At 34.8% G+C, this 19275-nt stretch overlaps 1 protein-coding gene across 1 annotated transcript; it reads left to right on the top strand.

The window, feature by feature from the left end:
* The first annotated feature begins 1843 nt into the window (after positions 1–1843).
* LOC134699967 (neuropeptide Y receptor type 4-like) lies at positions 1844–3579 on the top strand. The gene is made up of 2 exons (XM_063561370.1): positions 1844–2099; positions 2437–3579. Exon 2 carries the CDS (start codon positions 2438–2440, stop codon positions 3572–3574), a length of 1137 nt encoding a protein of 378 aa, XP_063417440.1. The 5' UTR covers positions 1844–2099; position 2437; the 3' UTR covers positions 3575–3579.
* Positions 3580–19275: the final 15696 nt, after the last annotated feature.

Here is a 19275-nt window from a genome sequence, read left to right as displayed (position 1 = left end):
AGTTCAACATATTTTCCCATAGTTTAATTTCCTTATAAACTAATACGATTTGTTAATAAATTTTTTCCCACTGTTTATACAAAAACTTGCAAAATAGAATTGTATATATATTATTTGTACCTGAAAATACAATATTTAGTATGTCAATGCTTGTACCAACTTGCGTGTACCGACCTCTCCGATTGTATGTCAATGTGTCATGTATGCTTTGTTCTATTTATAACTGAAGGGGCTACCATTTGATCTTTAGAGCGAGTCTTTGGTGAAATTTGAGCAACTTTTCCCCAAAAAAGGACTGGATAAACAAATAAAAAGCAGGATCGAGTAGAGTGAAAATAAATAGGCAGGACAGAGATTACCACTTAGTACCTAGAGGCTCATATATAATAAAGAGCCTGTGTCGCTCACCTTGGTCTATGTGAATATTAAACAAAGGAAGCAGGTGGGTTCATGACAAAACTGCGTTTTGGTGATGGTGATGTGCTTGTAATATTACTTTACTGAACGTTCTTGCTGCTTTCAATTATCTCTATCTATAATGAACTTGGCCCAGTAGTTTCAGTGGAAAATTTACAAATTTTATGAAAGTTGTTAAAATGGACTATAAAGGATAATAACTCCTTAGGGGGTCAATTGACCATTTTGGTCATGTTGACTTATTTTTAGGTCTTACTTTGCTGTACATTATTGCTGTCTACAGTTTACCTCTATCTATAATAATGTTCAAGATAATAACAAAAAAACGGCAAAATTTCATTAAAATTACCAATTTAGGGGCAGCAACCCAACAATCGGTTGTCCAATCCATCTGAAAATTTCAGGGCAGATAGATCTTGACCTAAAAAACAATTTTACCCCATTTCAGATTTGCTCTTAATGCTTAAGGTTTTGAGTTATAAGCCAAAAACTGAATTTACCCCTATGTTCTATTTTTAGCAATGCGGCCATCTTGGTTGTTTGGCCGGGTCACCGGACACAATTTTTAAACAAGATACCCTAATAATGATTTTGGCCATGTTTCGAGCAAGGTGAGCTAAAAATCAGGTTTGAGTCAAAAAGGCATGCAGGATGAGCAACTTTGGCACCAAAAAAGGCAGAATGACATTGTATGCAAATAAAAAATGCAGGACCGAATAGAGTGAAAAGTAAAAAGGCAGGACAGAGATTACCAGGACAAAAATGTTCACCCCTCTAAAAAAATGGTAGCTCCCTTATGAAACCACATAATGTTACATTATATAATATAAAATACTACATATGGAACAAATATATGGAACAAACATATGGAACAAACATATGGAACAAATATATGGAACAAACATATGGAACAAATATATGGAACAAATATATGGAACAAACATATGGAACAAACTAAGAAGAACGAGTTGAAAAACTAATCCCAGCTATGCAATGCTTATAATTGTGTACGCAACTGAGAGGTGCGTTTCGTTTACAAAAGACTCATCAGTGATGCTCGAATTAAAAAAAAATTAATTGATAAAACAAATTATGTCAGTGGCGGATCTAGTAATCTTCAAACGGGGGGTGAGGGGGAGGGGTCCTAACCAAGGATAAAGGGGGAGTTTCAACCATATGTCTCTATTCAAATGCACTAATCGTACAAAAAACAGGTTCCAACCCCAGACCCCCTTGAATCCGCCACTGTTTGTTGACTCTGAAGAGCATCGAGGGCCCAAAAGTCCGAAAGGTTTTTCCAGATAAAGTCATTGATTACTGCAGTAGAAATCCCCAATAAATCCTTAGTATTTATTAATAGTTTATAGTTTCTGTTATCATTCTTTTACCGATATCGAATGTTTGTTGGGTTTTATTCAGTTGGTGTTAAAGGGGGAGGACACAATAGTCTAACCATATAATCCTAATGTCATGTAAAAAAAACAAGCCGTTAATCAATGTTAAAGATGACGTCCAAAAGATAATCCATTGATGTGTTTATTTACTCCATACACCACACAAGGAAGTATGGGTCGTATACAAAGTAGGAAGGAAACGTACGTCAAGTGCTGTTATATTTCATCCTATTTAATCAGCTTTCATTTATCATTATTCTCACCATCAGATTTATAAAACTACTTAGGGTAAGTTTTATTAGAAAAAATACTTCTTTGGGTTTTATGTTTTTACATTTAAGTTACTAACCTTTCTTCCTAGTTTAAGTTTTGATGATGGAAATATTTTGAAATAATCTGTTTAAGATGAATAATAAAATAGCGCTGATCAAAAATTGTGATTATACACATTGCTGGCAAATTTTCTAAAAGTTTGTCTATACCTTTGAAATTGTTTTTTAAATACAAACAACAACCATTTCCAGGCAAAGTGTAACTTATGTTATTCGGATACCAGACTCAAAGTCTGTTTAAATTGATTGTATTTGATCTTTAACTATGTTTGTATTCTATTTTTGATATCTAGGATGGAGGTCAACACTACTCGAGGCTTTTTAACAACCAGCTCATATCAACTAAATACAACAGACAGTACCAATCTCGTGGAACTAGATCTCCAGAATTTCTTAAACAACGACATTCCAGTAACGTCTATTCTAAGTGTTCTTTCGTTACTTGGAGTTATCGGGAATCTCCATGCTATTGTCATATTTCGTAGGTACCCGGTATCTCCCGTTACAATTCTAATACTATGGATGGTTGTGGTTGATTTCGTCACGTGTTTCGTCTGTATTCCTCTAGAACTGGTGCAGATACGCTTCAAATACACATATCCATCAAATGTGTTATGCAAATTTACTCGTTTTCTTACTAATTATACGAGTTTTACTGCTGGTATCTTACTCATAATAATATCAGTTGAACGACGACAAAAAATATGCGCGCCATTCCAGTGGCAGTTATCTCTTGAAAGAGCGAAAATATTAGGAATAATTGTTATTATAGTATGTGCTTTTATGTCTATACCGTCAATCTTTTTATATGGATTTTCAGAACTTGGTGTAAATTATGCAGAAACGTTTGATAAAGGTTGTACATTTCTTAAAGGAAAGCAAAACTTAATGCCAAAAACCTACGCCATATTGGTTTTGGTCATCTGCCTAATTGGATTCTGCACATGCGCTGTCGCTTATATTCAGATTGTCAATGTAATACGAAAACAACTTCGGGCAGAAAAGAACAGAACGACACAGTATTTAGACGGAATGTCTAACAATGAAGAACCAGTATCCCCGGGGCCAAGGACCAGATCAGAGAGCCTTACTCCAGAGGCTTGGGACCAATTCACTTCCACGATACAAAGAAGAAAGACGCGACAAAAGCGCTATAAAGACTCGAGAACTATGACTATTATGTTATTGATAGCAACCGGTGTGTCTTTCGCTGGTTTCATTCTACATGTCTCTGCTGTTATCCTACGAATAACAATAAAACCTAACGCATTAGAAGGCGTCCGGTCAATATATTCTCTTTTAGTTAGAGGCTATTATTTACATAGTTCAGTTCATCCAATTATTTACTTCATTGTGGACCAACGATTTAGGACTGAATGTAAAAAGTTTTATAAAAGTATTGTAATGTCATGTTCTGCTGGTAAAGAGTAACATTTTTAAAACATTGATTTCTTTTTATGCCCCGTTTATGGGGATTATGTTTTCTGGTCTAGCTATGCGTTCGTCTGTCCCGCTTCAGGTTAATTGTCGAGGTAGTTTTTGGAGAAGTGGAAGTCCAATCAACTTGAAACTTAGTACACATGTTCCCTATGATATGATCTATGCTAAATTGAAGTATTTATCCCGATTTCATGGTTCACTGAACATAGAACATGCGAGTGGACATCCGTGTACTGTGGACACGTTTTTGTTCTTTTTTAATTCAAAACGTTGGCCCCTTTTTCCGTTAGATATATTCGTTTGAACTATAACTTTTATGTGTTTGGATATTTTTTTCTGCCGCCTTGAGGGTTAATTCTTTGGAGACATTCAATGACATAGACTTAAAATATGATAATAAGACAGATGAAATTAAGCATCATACACGTTTTACGCTTTATTATAATATAACTTATTGTTCTAAATTCAAAATTCCAGCGGTCTAATGCATTCGGTAAACCTCGGTAGAATTCGCTTCTCTCTGCCTTCTATTCGTTAGATGAGGGTACGCGGAATCGGCCGAGTTGAGATGAATACGATTTAATGATGTGTAACTGTGCACGTTAGGACACATATTTTTTGGGATATGTGTGATAAAATTAAAAATGAAAATGGGGAATGTGTCAAAGAGACAACAATCCGACCAAAGTGTAAGAAAGACCCGGAGGCCACCAATGGGTCAACAACACAGCGTGAAACTCCCACACCCAGAGGCCGGCTTCAACTGGCCCCTAAACAAACGTATGTACTTGTTCAGTGAACATGGACGTCATACTAAATCTTAAACATATAAATGAATTAAAATTAAAATTCATTCAAGACTATCAAAGGCCAGATATGATCCTGAATTAGGACAAGCGCAAAAATGCGGCGGGGTTAAACATGTTTAGTGAGATCTCAACTCGACCTCTGTACCTCTAATCAATTTAGAATACAGAAACACACAGACGTTCCGCATGATATTGATATTATAGTGAGCGTTCGTTACAAACATAAAATAAGGCTATTTGGTCGATTTCTAAGTCAGAATGTTTCACTCAGCGTTCGAGCTGATAATTGACCAGGTCAATTATAACTGCAGTAAATTTTGTAACCAGATTTCGGTTTGTCGAAAAATGTACTGTTTCACATAGTAATTCAAAGTTGTTTAATTAAAAAGGGGTTTTGAATTGGTGGTCTGGCACCTTTAAACGAAAAGATAAGGATCAGCTTTTGATTTTTGTCTCGCCTACAACGATAGTCGCAAAATTCGAGATCGGTATATACTTTTTTGTAAAAAAGGGCCTTTAGTTTAAACATATTTATTTATAGTAGATTGGGAAACAAGTTTTGCAACTTATATTAATCCCTTTCCACTTTGCGGGAGTGAGTGCTGCCTTGTAGCGGCATTAGTCTGATCATTTTCGAAATCTACAATGGTGTCTTTAACGTGCAAGAGATATAGCTCTCTCTTAACACGGGCCAGCCATTTATCGTCCCCTTCCGACGGACTATCATCGTTTTCTCAAGACCATACTCCACAAATGGTGTCAAGGGAGAGCCTTTAAAAAGGGCCTTTAATCAATGAGAACCTGTTTAATATGAGGTATTATAATAGGCATTGGTCTTGGATTGTCCAACTCCCCGGAAGCTTAGCAGTATTCGGGATTTTTCTTACTTTTGAGGTGTTTTTTTCTAGAAAAATTTCACAGAAACACATTTTCAGACCTCAAATTAAAGAAGCACTCTTTACATTATATAATATTGATATAAAATTCACATATTGCTATATAGTAAAGACTGTCTAAACTGAGCCTCTTAGTGATTTCGTTGTAGGAGAGACAAAAATCAAAAACTGATCTTTATCTTTTAAAAGACGTCGTTTGGTTTCTGTAGATGCTCGATTTAACCAGGTTCAACTTGATATGACGGGACATTAAAATCATATTTGATTTAAAAGTAAAAATGTTTGGTTTGAACAGTTTACACTGTATTTTTTTGTATTTGTTTTGCTTTGTGTTTGGTGAAGATCTGAACATTATCAGCTTATTGTTAAGATCTGTCAAAGTAGTAATTGTGTTATTTTTGGAAGAACTAACTAGTAGAGCTGTATGACATTGCTTCCTTTGTATTTTCTCGTTTCATGAAAGATATACATATATAGTTCTCTAGCTGGGACAGGAACATCCACAAGATAATTTAAGACTGAAGTTCTATGGACAACAGCCCTATCTAAGTACTATTTAAAAATTAAGGGCAAAGTACACGTTAAAAGGAAGTATTTCGGATTTTTATGAAATCATTTTTTATGAAGTAAAATATATTTGGAAATCGTCGACCCATCTGAATATTTACAAAGTGAAAGATATGTACAATTCATATTTTTAAGAGACACATTTAATTAAAATTTATGAAAAAGGATCTTGAATATACATATGAAGCATCATTGCAATGTCATTTTTTATTTAAATTCACGGAATTTCTTGGATTCTTTTTCATTCAGGAAACGGACATCTTTTTCACAGCGATCACATTCATTTTAAAACCAAGTTCTTGGGAAATGAATTTGAATAAAATCCCGGTCTCATGAGATAACATGCCTTTTGTCGCTGCTTCTTCCGTATACATCATCATTCTATTCATTTAAATTTTTTTCTTATATGATGAAACGGTTACACGCGTTATGTATTTGTCTCTTTGTTTTTCTCATCTTGAATGACTGACGCTACATTAGTCCCTAATTTCTGCGACAAAATCAATCATTAAATAAAACTCGGATGAGTGATACAAGGGGAAGAAAGTGTTGCGACCAAAGAGGGCGGGAAGTGTAATCCAACTCCAAACACCGAAGATCTAGTGAAAGAAGTTAGATCAAGGCACACAAAAAAAAACCAGCGAACTAGAACAGCACAGACTGACAGTGGACACACAACCGACGAAATATAAAGACAAATAAAATACTTAGACCCGTTAAACGAAAGAGGGGCGAAGGTAAGGACTGAGCAGTTGCAATTAGCATGTGCATTAACTCCAATATAATAAAACAAATATCCCGCATGGAAAGAATAATTGGAATCAAAACGGACAACCCCAAATATTAAAGAGAACAAAGTTGGTCTTTTTAGAGAAAATTTACCCATAAACACAAGACAGATGTATTGACGGAATAATGGGCTGTCGGAATAGTGGGCTGTCGGAATAGTGGGCTGTCGGAGTAATGGGATGTCGGAATAATGGTTGTCGGACTAATGGGATGTCGGAATAATGGTTGTCGGACTAATGGGATGTCAGCGATGAGACATAGAAAAAAAGACGTTTCATATTGTCATGCGTTCGAAGTGCTATTTTGGAAATACCGTCACCATGAACGGTCAAAGCCGTTAAATTGTGAAAGTCGAAAATGTACATAAGAACTGAAACAGTAATGTTGAAGAGCTATAACATGACAAATACACATAAATGGCCATCTTTTGTCACACAGACTTGAAATTTGTTACCTTATATATATATTCGAAAATTGGGCGACAAAAGTCAATTTTGTATGCAAATTAGTTTAGTTTGGATTCTGTGAACTAATTTGCATACAAAATCGACTTTTGTGAGACAAAATTGACTATTGTGAGACAAAATTGACTTTTGTGAGACAAAATTGACTTTTGTGAGACAAAATTACAAAATTCAATTGTGTCTCACAAATCAAAGTCAATTTTGTTTCGCAAAAGTCAATTTTGTCTCACAAAAGTCCAAAATTGACTTTCGTGACACAAAATTGACTTTTGTGAGACAAAATTACAAAATTCAATTGTGTCTCACAAATTAAAAGTCAATTTTGTTTCACAAAAGTCAATTTTGTCTCATAAAAGTCAATTTTGTCTCAAAAAAGTAAATTTTGTCGTCACAAAAGTAAATTTTGTCTCACAAAAGTAAATTTTGTCGTCACAAGTCAATTTTGTCTCATACAGTTGAATCTTGTCTCACACAATTGACTTTTGTGTTTTTAATTTCCATATCAGGTAACAAAAGTCAATTTTGTATGCAAATAAGTTTATATTTGCATATTTGTATGCACATAAGTTTATATTTGCATACCTTTTTGACAAATAAATAAATTTTGTCTACAAAAATGATTTTTGTCACCACAAAATTGAAGTTCTCATAAAACAAGTCTGTATCGCATAGTTTTGTAAGACAAAAATGAATTTTGTACAAAACCATACACAAGAGTCCCATTCGGCGCCCCGTAAGATTCAGCTTAGACAGGGTTCAATGTAAATATAGTAATAAGGAGTTGTGGTGTGTGAAATCTCCCTTAAATCTTAAAGTGCAATTGTTTGCTCCATGGAGATCTGAATCCATGAATCTCATTGTTTAAACATCAAACGAAGATTTTCATACATGTATATTCTTTAATTGTTAAAACGAGGTTGATGTTCTACACTGTTTATTTAAATGTGTTATCTCGTTGGTAGTTGTCTTTCACATTTTGTTACTTCTAATACATGTTATATTTAAGAAATTATTCGTGGCAGCCAAAGGTTTGTTTTTATTTAACCATATGTCTGGTAAATTAATATTTTGATTATTCTATCTGGAGCGAAAGCGAGTGGTAAAATACCATGCTAATTATTGTGAAGGGCTCTAGCCTATAGTTGGTATATTTTGATTTTTCATTAGGCAAAGTCGTCCAAAATTCTTTTGTAATTTCAACTCGCTGGAATTGTTTGTTTTTACCAAGGATTTGTATAGTACAAATCCTTGCTTTACAGTGGCGGATCCAGGGGGGGGGGGGGTTGGAACCCCCTTTTTTGCCGCTCAAGGCATGTGAATGGGGACATATATTTGGAACCACCCCCCCTTTTTGTCCTGGTTTGGGAACCCCCCCTTTTTTTAAATGGCTGGATCCCGCCCCTGCTTTACGTGACGTAGTCGACAAATTTGTTGCAGTTTTCATTGATATGAGTCTTTAACATTATATCTTCTGCAAAACTGTCCTTAACTTACTCCGCAAAAATAAATAGCAATCCACACGTCTGCGTGAACAATATCCTATTTCAGTTGACTTATTTTTGCCCATATTAGGAAAATATCCAATCTTTCCGCAGCATTTGCGCCACAAGGTTATATTTCATTTGCGGTAAACAATAAAAACTTCATGATTTACAGCCATTTTAAAAAGGGGATTCCCAACCCAGAGTGAATGGGGTGTCAAACTATCTGCTCCTTTTCAATTGCATTGATCGTCAAAAAAAGGGGGTTCCAACCCCTGATCCGCCACTGATTTTTGTCATTTCGCAGGTAATGCAGGTAATATATAACGGAAAATTTAAATATGAGTTTCTCTATCTTGAAATGTTGAATAAGATTTGTTTCTACATTATTTCCGCTGGATAATTGGGTGCATGAGTTCGTACCGTGCTCATTTCTAATACAAAACTGAGGTTTAGATCATATATATAGTGTTCACATTTATCCTTTATATCCTTAACATCTTAAATTTGGAATTATTTTCTTCTCATGTAAATTTTTAATCTCTTCTATAAATGTTGTATTTTCTGGTTGTTTTTCAGTCACCTGATGTATCTAGTTTTAAATTGTGTTTTGTGACCGGGCAAACCAACCAAATTGGCCGCTATGGCTAAAAATAGAACAAAGGGGTAAAATACAGTTTTTGGCTTATAACTCAAAAACCAAAGCATTTAGAGCAAAGCATTTGAAGACCCCCCCCTTCTGAGGGTGTCAAAGTAACAACATAATCACAAATGTGTACTCATATAAACACATACTCATTTATTTTTTGTTTAAACAAGGTGATCAAAAGAAATTTCCTAGATTATCAAATAATCATGAACTATTTGGTCTGGTAATCAAAGTAATCACTCTATAAACGGCACAGTGATCACATAATCAAATTCCCAATGAGGAGGCTCGAGATAGGAAGTGTACGTTTCATTAAATGTGTGGGTTGAAAATTGTCGTTGCTAGATGGGTTTTTAGTTTTAGCTTCTAATAAAAAAAAAACCTAGAGGCTCTCAAGAGCCTGTATCGCTCACCTGATTCTACTTGGGTTTTTGAAATCATATAAAACTAGAGGCTCTAAAGAGCCTGTGTCGCTCACCTTGGTCTGTGTGCATATTAAACAAAGGACACAAATGGATTCATGACAAAATTGTATTTTGGTGATGGTGATGTGTTTGAAGTTCTTACTTTACTGAACGATTTTGCTTCTTACAATTATATCTATCATGAACTTTGCCCATTAGTAACAGAGAACTATATTTGGTAAAAATTTACATAAATTTACCAAATTAATGAAAATTGTTAAAAATTGACTATAAAGGGCAATAACTCCTTAAGGGGTCAATTGACCATTTAGGTCATGTTGACTTATTTGTAGATCTTACTTTGCTGAACATTATTGCTGTTTACAGTTTATCGCTATCTATAATAGTATTCAAGATAACCAAAAACGGCAAAATTTCTTTAAAAATTACCAATTGGAGGGCAGCAACCCAACAACCAGTTGTTCAATTCATCTGAAAAATTCAGGGCAGATAGATATTGACTTGATTAACAATTTAACTTCTTGTCAGATTTGCTCTAGATGCTTTGGTTTCATAGTTATAAGCAAAAAACTGCATTTTACCCCTATGTTCTATTTTTAGCCGTGGCGGCCATCTTGGTTGAATGTCCAGGTCATCGGACACATTTTTCAAACTAGATACCCCAAAGATGATTGTGGCCTAGTAGTTTCAGTGGAGATTTTGTAAAAGATTACTTAGATTTATGAAAAATGGTTAAAGATTGACTATAAAGGGCAATAACTCCTAAAGGGGTCAACTGACCATTTTGGTCATGTTGACTTATTTGTAGATCTTACTTTGCTGAACATTATTGCTGTTTACAATTTATCTCTATCTATAATAATATTCAAGATAATAACCAAAAACAGCAAAATTTCCTCAAAATTACCAATTCAGGGGCAGCAACCCAACAACCGATTGACCGATTCATCTGAAAATTTCATGGCAGATAGTTCTTGACCTGATAAACATTTTTATCCCATGCCAGATTTGCTCTAAATGCTTTGGTTTTTGAGTTATAAGCCAAAAACTGCATTTTACCCCTATGTTCTATTTTTAGCGGTGGTGGCCATCTTGGTTGGTTGACCAGGTCACGCCACACATTTTTTAAACTAGATACCCCAAAGATGATTGTGGCCAAGTTTGGATTAATTTGGCCAAGTAGTTTCAGAGGAGAAGATTTTTGTAAAAGATTACTTTAATTTACGAAAAATGGTTAAAAATTGACTATAAAGGGCAATAACTCCTAAACGGGTCAACTGGCCATTTTGGTCATGTTGACTTATTTGTAGATCTTACTTTGCTGAACATTATTGCTGTTTACAGTTTATCTCTATCTATAATAATATTCAAGATAATAACCAAAAACAGCAAAATTTCCTCAAAATTACCAATTCAGGGGCAGCAACCCAACAACCGATTGACCGATTCATCTGAAAATTTTAGGGCAGATAGATCTTGACCTGATAAACATTTTTATCTAATGTCAGATTTCCTCAAAATGCTTTGGTTTTTGAGTTATAAGCCAAAAACTGCATTTTACCCCTTTGTTCTATTTTTAGCCGTGGCGGCCATCTTGGTTGGTTGACCAGGTCACGCCACACATTTTTTAAACTAGATACCCCAAAGATGATTATGGCCAAGTTTGGATTAATTTGGCCAAGTAGTTTCAGAGGAGAAGATTTTTGTTAAAGATTACTTTAATTAACGAAAAATGGTTAAAAATTGACTATAAAGGGCAATAACTCCTAAACGGGTCAACTGACCATTTTGGTCATGTTGACTTATTTGTAGATCTTACTTTGATGAACATTATTGCTGTTTACAGTTTATCTCTAACTATAATAATATTCAAGATAATAACCAAAAACAGCAAAATTTCTTCAAAATTACCAATTCAGGGGCAGCAACCCAACAACCGATTGACCGATTCATCTGAAAATTTCAGGGCAGATAGATCTTGACCTGATAAACATTTTACCCCATGTCAGATTTGCTCTAAATGCTTTGGTTTTTGAGTTATAAGCCAAAAACTGCATTTTACCCCTATGTTCTATTTTAGCCGTGGCGGCCATCTTGGTTGGTTGACCGGGTCACGCCACACATTTTTTAAACTAGATACCCCAATGATGATTGTGGCCAAGTTTGGTTTGATTTGGCCCAGTAGTTTCAGAGAAGATTTTTGTAAAAGTTAACGACGACGGACGACGACGACGATGGACGACGACGGACGACGACGGACGACGGACGCCAAGTGATGAGAAAACTCACTTGGCCCTTCGGGCCAGGTGAGCTAAAAAATTAAAATTTGCTTAAAGTAACAACACAACTTCATAAGGAAAGGAACATTCAGGCTATGTTTGATTTCATTCAATTCAGTGGTTCTCTAGAAGAAGACTTTTGTCATGTTTGTATGCATTTCCCATAAATTAACTGTCCCCCCACTGGCGGCCATCTGGCTACAAAGTAACAAGTTAACACTTGGTAAGCACCTCATAAGGAACATACATGCTATGTTTTGTTTCATTCCATTCAGTGGTACTCTAAAAGAAGACATTTGTATATATTTCCCGTAGGGTCCTCTGTTAAACTAAGTCCCCCGCTGTCAGCCATCTTGGAAGATGGATCGGCTACAAAGTTACAAAACTTGGTCAGCACCTCATAAGGAACATTCATGCCATGTTTGGTTTCATTCCATTCAGTGGTTCTCTAAAAGAAGACATTTGTATATATTTCCCATGGGGTCCTATTTTAAACTAAGTCCCCCGCTGGCATCCATCTTGGAAGATGGATCGGCTACAAAGTAAGAACACTTGGTCAGCACCTCATAAGGAACATTCATGCTATGTTTGGTTTCATTCCATTCTGTGGTTCTCTAAAAGAAGACATTTGTATGCATTACCCATAGGGTCCTATGTTAAACTTTATAGTCCCCCGAAGGCGGCCATCTTGAATAAATGATCGGCTACAAAGTAACAACACTTGGCCAGCACCTCATAAGGAACAGTCATGCCATGTTTGGTTCCATTCCATTCAGTGGTTCTCTAGAAGAAGTTCAAAATGTAAATTGTTAACGACGACGACGGACGCCAAATGGTGAGAAAAAAAGTTATAATAATTTGTCTGGACCGTGGCCCGGTATTTTTTTTTTATTTAAGCACCCTTCTTAGATTTCATTGTTTCCCAAGAATTATTTGTTTTCAAATTTTTTAAAGTTTTTTTAATTTCCCTGTCAGATCATTGAAGAAAGCTGAAATATTCGAGTTACGTGAATAAAGTATTTTGTTTGTTTGTGTATTTCATTGCAATACAATATTACGAAAAAAATACTTATCTGTTCCGGTATATACTTCCTCTTTATGTTAATGGGTCAGAACTACGTTTGAAGAATACTGATATAACAACTACCTGTTAATAACTGAAAAGCACTATAATAACATTGAGGAAGTAAAAATTCGATGGCGATCATTCAAAGAGCACTGTTTACATGGTTTATTGTGCTTGTGTTCCTTATTTTAATGGTACTTCGCCTCGACAAAAAAGTCAGTTGGAACTGGTTCCTAGTGTTTATACCCATGTGGGTTTTTGATGCTGTTGTAATTATCTACATAACATTCAAAATTATAGTACATTGTAAAAATGGATTTGATCACCGTTCCGATTTAAACATTTCTGTTTCAAAGAAAGTTCTTTACATGATGGCAGTGTTGTTAAAACTTTCGTTTCAAGTGTTATTGTGTATGAGACTTCAATACTATCCACAGATCGATCTCAAATACGTAATGATTCCTTTCTGGATGTTACTGTCAAAAGCAATTTTTGATGTTTTCATGAACCTTGTTCATGTAGCACGAACACCGTCATGACCAATGCGAGTTCATGTTTTGAATTATTTAAATATGTGCATTCTATTTTCATCATCTTTGACTTGACTTAAAAAATCGGAGAACTAGATCATAGACAATGTCATTGACTACAAACCATATCACAAACATTAGCTGAAATAATTGGAATTTTAATGAACATTAAGGCATTCCCTAATACATGTATGTGATTGGTGGATGGAATTTCAAAAGTGCAACGCGATGGATGGAATGAAATGTGCAATCGGACAGCACTGGACATGTACAGTACTTCAGACTTTTGTTTTAGAAATAAGAAGTAATTTCTGTTATTAAAGTGTGTGTATTGAAAACTTTTTCATCTGTCATAAAATATTATTTCTCTGACCATCATTTATCATATTTATTTGCTTTTTTTTTGTCAATGTTTAAAATATGAACATGATATGTCATACATACATTCATCTTTGCTAGCCAAGGGTTAAGATCCACCCCCTTTCTCCTCACCCTTGGCAGATCAAGCCAATGTTTGTGAAAACAATGTTGCACCATCTATCAGCAGATTGAAATCACATTAATTCCAAATACATTATTCTTGACCAATGGTAGCACTTGAACTCTTCAATTTTGAGGTAAAAACACGGTGGCTTCTAAATTCTTCACACTTTATAAAGCCGGAAATGAAAATATACGTCAACATTCATGCATTTGTGCATTAAACATACACCATGTACACAGGAACTTCTACTAATTGATTAAAAACATTCAAGTTGTCACTAAATATAGTCGTATGTTTATAGAATGCAAAGACTTGTTGCACAATAAACATGTGACAATTGTTTACTAACACTTTCTTCATATACACACGATCATGTTATAGGCGCTTTTTGATTGAATGCAGCGAGTTTCGACTGCAAACAATAAAAATACTAACCTTGTGTCTTGGAAATTTTATCTCAATCCACCAAGGGTGATGAGAACGGGAGCGGGTCGTAAGCCTTGCCTAGCGAAGATGATATACATTGTACATGTACATTTTGTATTGCAGAATGTCATTTTAACATGTGAACAGTTTCTGTATTTAATTTAATATATCATTGTATATGTCATGCCTGAAAATGCTATTAAATTTGTTGTTTTATAAACAAGTTGGTATTTGTTTATTGATCTATCTGGACTTGTTAAACTCAGAATAAAAGGAGTTGTGTGATATCCCTACCAAAAAGCTACCAGAAGGCATTAATAAGACAACAACTAAAATATGCAAAACAAATAAGAGATACTAGTACACACACATTTTTTCAAGGGGTATGTCAATAACATACATCAAATATCAAAGAGTAAAAACAGCAGAGATAGTTGACGGGTGTCAAATGTGGAGCAAGACCTGAAAACCTGAGATTACCAGATTTTTTTATGGGTTTATATTGCTTGGTTTTTGTCGGGCCTGCAACTGTTGTCGCAGAAAGCTTAACATAGAGAAAGTGATCCGGTGGTGGCAGTGTTATCCAACTTCTTAAAAGCTTTGTCACGTTTGTCAAATGTTTGTATTTTAGAAGGTGGAAGACCTGGAGGCTTCATACTTTGTATATCGATGCTTATGATTCAAAGTTTCCATTTGTCACTTGTTCATGTTGTTCATTGTCCTTGACCACATGTTCATTGTTCAGTGACTACTTGAAAACAATAAGATTTTTTGTAATGTTAATTTCCCTTTTATGAGTAATAGGATAACTGTATTTGGTATGTGCATACCTTGCAAGGTCCATACATGCCCATCACAGTTTTCACTTGACCTCAACCTCATTTCATGGATCAGTGAACAAGGTTAAGTTTTAGTTTAGTCCATATCTCAGATGCTATAAGCAATAGGTTACATTATATTTGGTGTAAGGAATGATTGAAAGATGTACATGTCTAGATGGCAGGTGTCATCTGAACTTGACCTCATTTTCATGGTTCAGTGGTCTAAGTTAAGTTTTTGGTCTTTTTTTCTTATACAATATGCTATAGGTCAACTTCATTTGGTGTACATGGTGTATGGAGATATTTTATGATGTACATGTAAGTTACACAGCTTTTTATTTGACCTTGACCTCAATTTCATGGTTCATTGCATAGTAAAGAAGGAGAGACATTTCAGTATGCACAGCCCTCTTGTTGAATAGTTTTCTATTTTGTATTTGAAGCTATATATAATACTGTCACAAATGTTTTATCTTTTGGTCATTTTTCGAGTTTTGCATTATGGAATTAAGTTCATTTATCACCAACATGGTCATTAAAGAGTTTCCCTTTAATTTCTACTGCCTCTCTTTCATTTAGTTGAAAGTACATGTAACGTTTTGGTTAAAAATAAATGGAATCAAGCCATAAAACATCCAAATTAAGTTACATGTATTCTGACTTCTTTTTCTGAGCCATTAATATTCATCTGACATGGTTGTCAAACATATACATGATATACAGACAGGGAATTACAAGTACACTATTTTAGCATGCCTCATTAAAGTGTGTTTTTTTTTGTATAGCTAGAATCTCCCTTCAATTTTCACATCACTGGCCTGTGTCATTACTTTCCCTTCTCCATACAAGAAGATCTGGATGAGGGGGGATTGAAAACATTGATTTTTTTTCTGATGCAGTTTTTGTTGCTTACATGTATTTCATGAAAACTTATATTAAGATACATGACACTTGACTTGGCACATCTTCCTACATGTATATCTATGAACCTACCAGTATTGAATGATTGAGTAAAAGAACAAAACTTGAAAATTTCAAAGATCAAAATAACAAAGTGTTTCTTTGGATTCTTTGTTATGATTTAAAGACAATTACATAATTATAATGTTTAGCAAAATTTACTTTTAAATTTAGTAGTTTTGACCTTGGCCTTTCACTTCATGATCTCAAAATTAATAGGGATCAATGCAGTGGCGGATTCAGAGGGGGGCGTAGAGGGCGTACGCCCCCCCTTTGCGCGGACTTTTTTTTTTTTTCGAAAATTATTAATCAGACTAGACTTCGTGAACTTTGCCATTTCCCGAGAAATTTAATTTTTATACGACAATTCTTTACCTATCAATATATTTTTCGCTGGTATTTACTGATTGTCAAAGTCATGTGATTTGCTATGGTGGAGTTGACCAGTGCGTTGAAAAAACGGCACACGGTCAATTCAAATTACAGTAATACACATTGCTTAGGCTGAGGATGTCATGACAATCAGGAAACCGTCAAAGCGACACAGGATTGAGCAAGAACGTATTGACTTCTATTTCACTATTCTACCAAACAGAAAGTAATAGTAAATACTCTATAGACTATTTCACTTTCATGAAAAAAAAGTTCCACAAAATTATTTACCTACGAAAACATGTTTAACCCCAAATGCCCCAGCTTATTTTATAAATAAAAAAGTTGAATAATGATCCCCAGTCACCCCGCCGCATTTTTGCGCCTGTTCCAAGTCAGGAGCCTCTAGCCTCTGTTACTCTTGTATTATTTTATTTTTAGTTTCTTGTGTACAATTTGGAAATAAGCATGGCGTTCATTATCACTGAACTACTAGTAGTATATATTTGTTTAGGGGCCACGGAAGGACGCCTCCGGGTGCGGGAATTTCTCGCTACATTGAAGACCTGTTCGTGACCTTCTGCTGTTGTTTTTTCTATGGTCGGGTTGATGTTTCTTTGACACATTCCCAATTTCCATTCTCAATTTTAGTATAAGCTCTAGAAAAATTTCAAGTCTCATTTACGAAACCATTTGATTTGAGGAGGCATTCTGAGATATTTGAGAGAGAAAAAATTGACTCTGATTCTTGCCTAAAACAAAAATTCTGGCCGTATCTGGATTGAAAACAATAGTCTTATCCACTTTTTTGCTATTAAAAACGAAAATTTCCAACAAAATTATTAAGCATGAAATGAACATGATCAATAAAAACGGACGTAGTTTTTTTGTGGCCGGGGTTTGCGTGTCTTACTGGAATGTCTGTTTCACCGGACTGATATATATTGCATACTTTTTCAAGACCAGACTGTAACCTGCCTACTGGGTGTGACCTTCATGTCTCCATTTGTGGACCGTCATTCTAACTTCGTTGTCATTTCAGACACTTTCGTTATCTTTTGTGGATTTGGAACCCCTCACTTCGGTTCTCTATGTTATGTTGGGTGAAACATATCAATCAAACATTTGGATAAAAACTTCTTGTTTGTCTTTTTTAACTCGTGTCGATCGTATTGTAAATTGAGTCGAATTTCCATGTCTATTTTTTTTCTGACAAGTCCTACATCAAATAAATCAGTACATAGATTTGGATTAATACTATCATTTTATGATAGACAATTTATAGGGAGAATACAGCATAAAAAATGTCCAATCCTTACACTTTACAGCAACTATAAAATATACATGCCCCAAGCACTTATTTTATGTTTTTTTAAGCCCAAAAAGGGTCCCAAAATTTTTTCGCCTCGCTCCGCTCGGCAAAATCAAAAATCTTCGCCCCCCCCTTTCCAAAATCCTGAATCCGCCCCTGCAATGTTATTGCATAATCAATTCAAGAAAGTGGTCACTATCTTGGTCAGTTGATTTATGCTGACCATGCTTTTAATACATGTACAACTATAGGAAAATGCTACAAGTATTAAATTGGAGAACTATATTTATTTTTTTTTATTTTAAGAAAAAGTATATTTATTATTTTTTTGTGAGGCATCTTGTTCTACTAAAGTCTTACATACTGAACTGTGAAAACAATTTGTATTAAAAACAAGAATGTGTCGACAGTACACGGATGCCCCACTTGCACTATCATTTTCTATGTTTAGTGGAACGTGAAATTGGAATAAATTCTCTAATTTGGCATTAAAATTAGAATGATCTTATCAAAGGGACCATGCATACTAAGTTTCAAGTTGATTAGACTTCTACTTTATCAAAAACTACCTGACCAAAAACTTTAACCTGAAATTTGCACTATCATTTTCTATGTTCAGTGAACCTTAAAATTGGGGTCAAAACTCTAATTTTTGTGGCATTAATACTTGTGGCATTAAAATTAGAAAGATCATATCATAGGGCACATGTATACTAAGTTTCAAGTTGATTGGACTTTAACTTCACCAAAAACTACCTTGACCATAAACTTTAACCCGAAGCAGGACAGACGGACGCACAGACCAGAAAACATTATGCCCCTCTACTATCGTATGCATAAAAAAAACTATAAATATTTATTTTATCAAATGTAATATTGTATTAAAAATGTGTCAACATCTTAAGTTCAACACAGAATTCTAATTGTTTCTAGATTTTAACATTATATAAATAGTCAAGTCGTTCAGCATTAAATCTTTTCAATTGCCTATGCATCTGTATGATGACATGAAAATCACCATGTTCACTAAACATGCTTAATATCCATTCACTATTTTGTATAAGATTGTTGCGCCAATTCAGCACATCTATGATACATCTTATTACCATGATAACATCCTAATCTGTAATCAGGAAAACAACCTCCTTAGAGAATCATTTAAATCATCTGTTAGATGTATTGAGATCAGGCACTTCAATGGAAATCACATCCGACATCCTGAGTACAGCATTTGGGATGTTGCCCATTGGCGTAGTTAAATCCGAGACTTGTACATGGTGAATGTCAATATCTACTTGTCCTAAAACACATGACACAGATGTCCTCTCATGCATCTTAATTTTGGCGTCTTGACCTGATAAA

This window comes from Mytilus trossulus, unplaced genomic scaffold, assembly GCF_036588685.1.
Source record: "Mytilus trossulus isolate FHL-02 unplaced genomic scaffold, PNRI_Mtr1.1.1.hap1 h1tg000103l__unscaffolded, whole genome shotgun sequence".
Lineage (NCBI taxonomy): Eukaryota > Metazoa > Mollusca > Bivalvia > Mytilida > Mytilidae > Mytilus > Mytilus trossulus.
This window is presented reverse-complemented; position numbering and strand designations above follow the sequence as displayed.

Coding starts and splice junctions, on each gene's coding strand:
- LOC134699967 (XM_063561370.1), top strand. CDS start 2,438: ATGGAGGTCAACACTACTCGAGGCTTTTTAACAACCAGCTCATATCAA.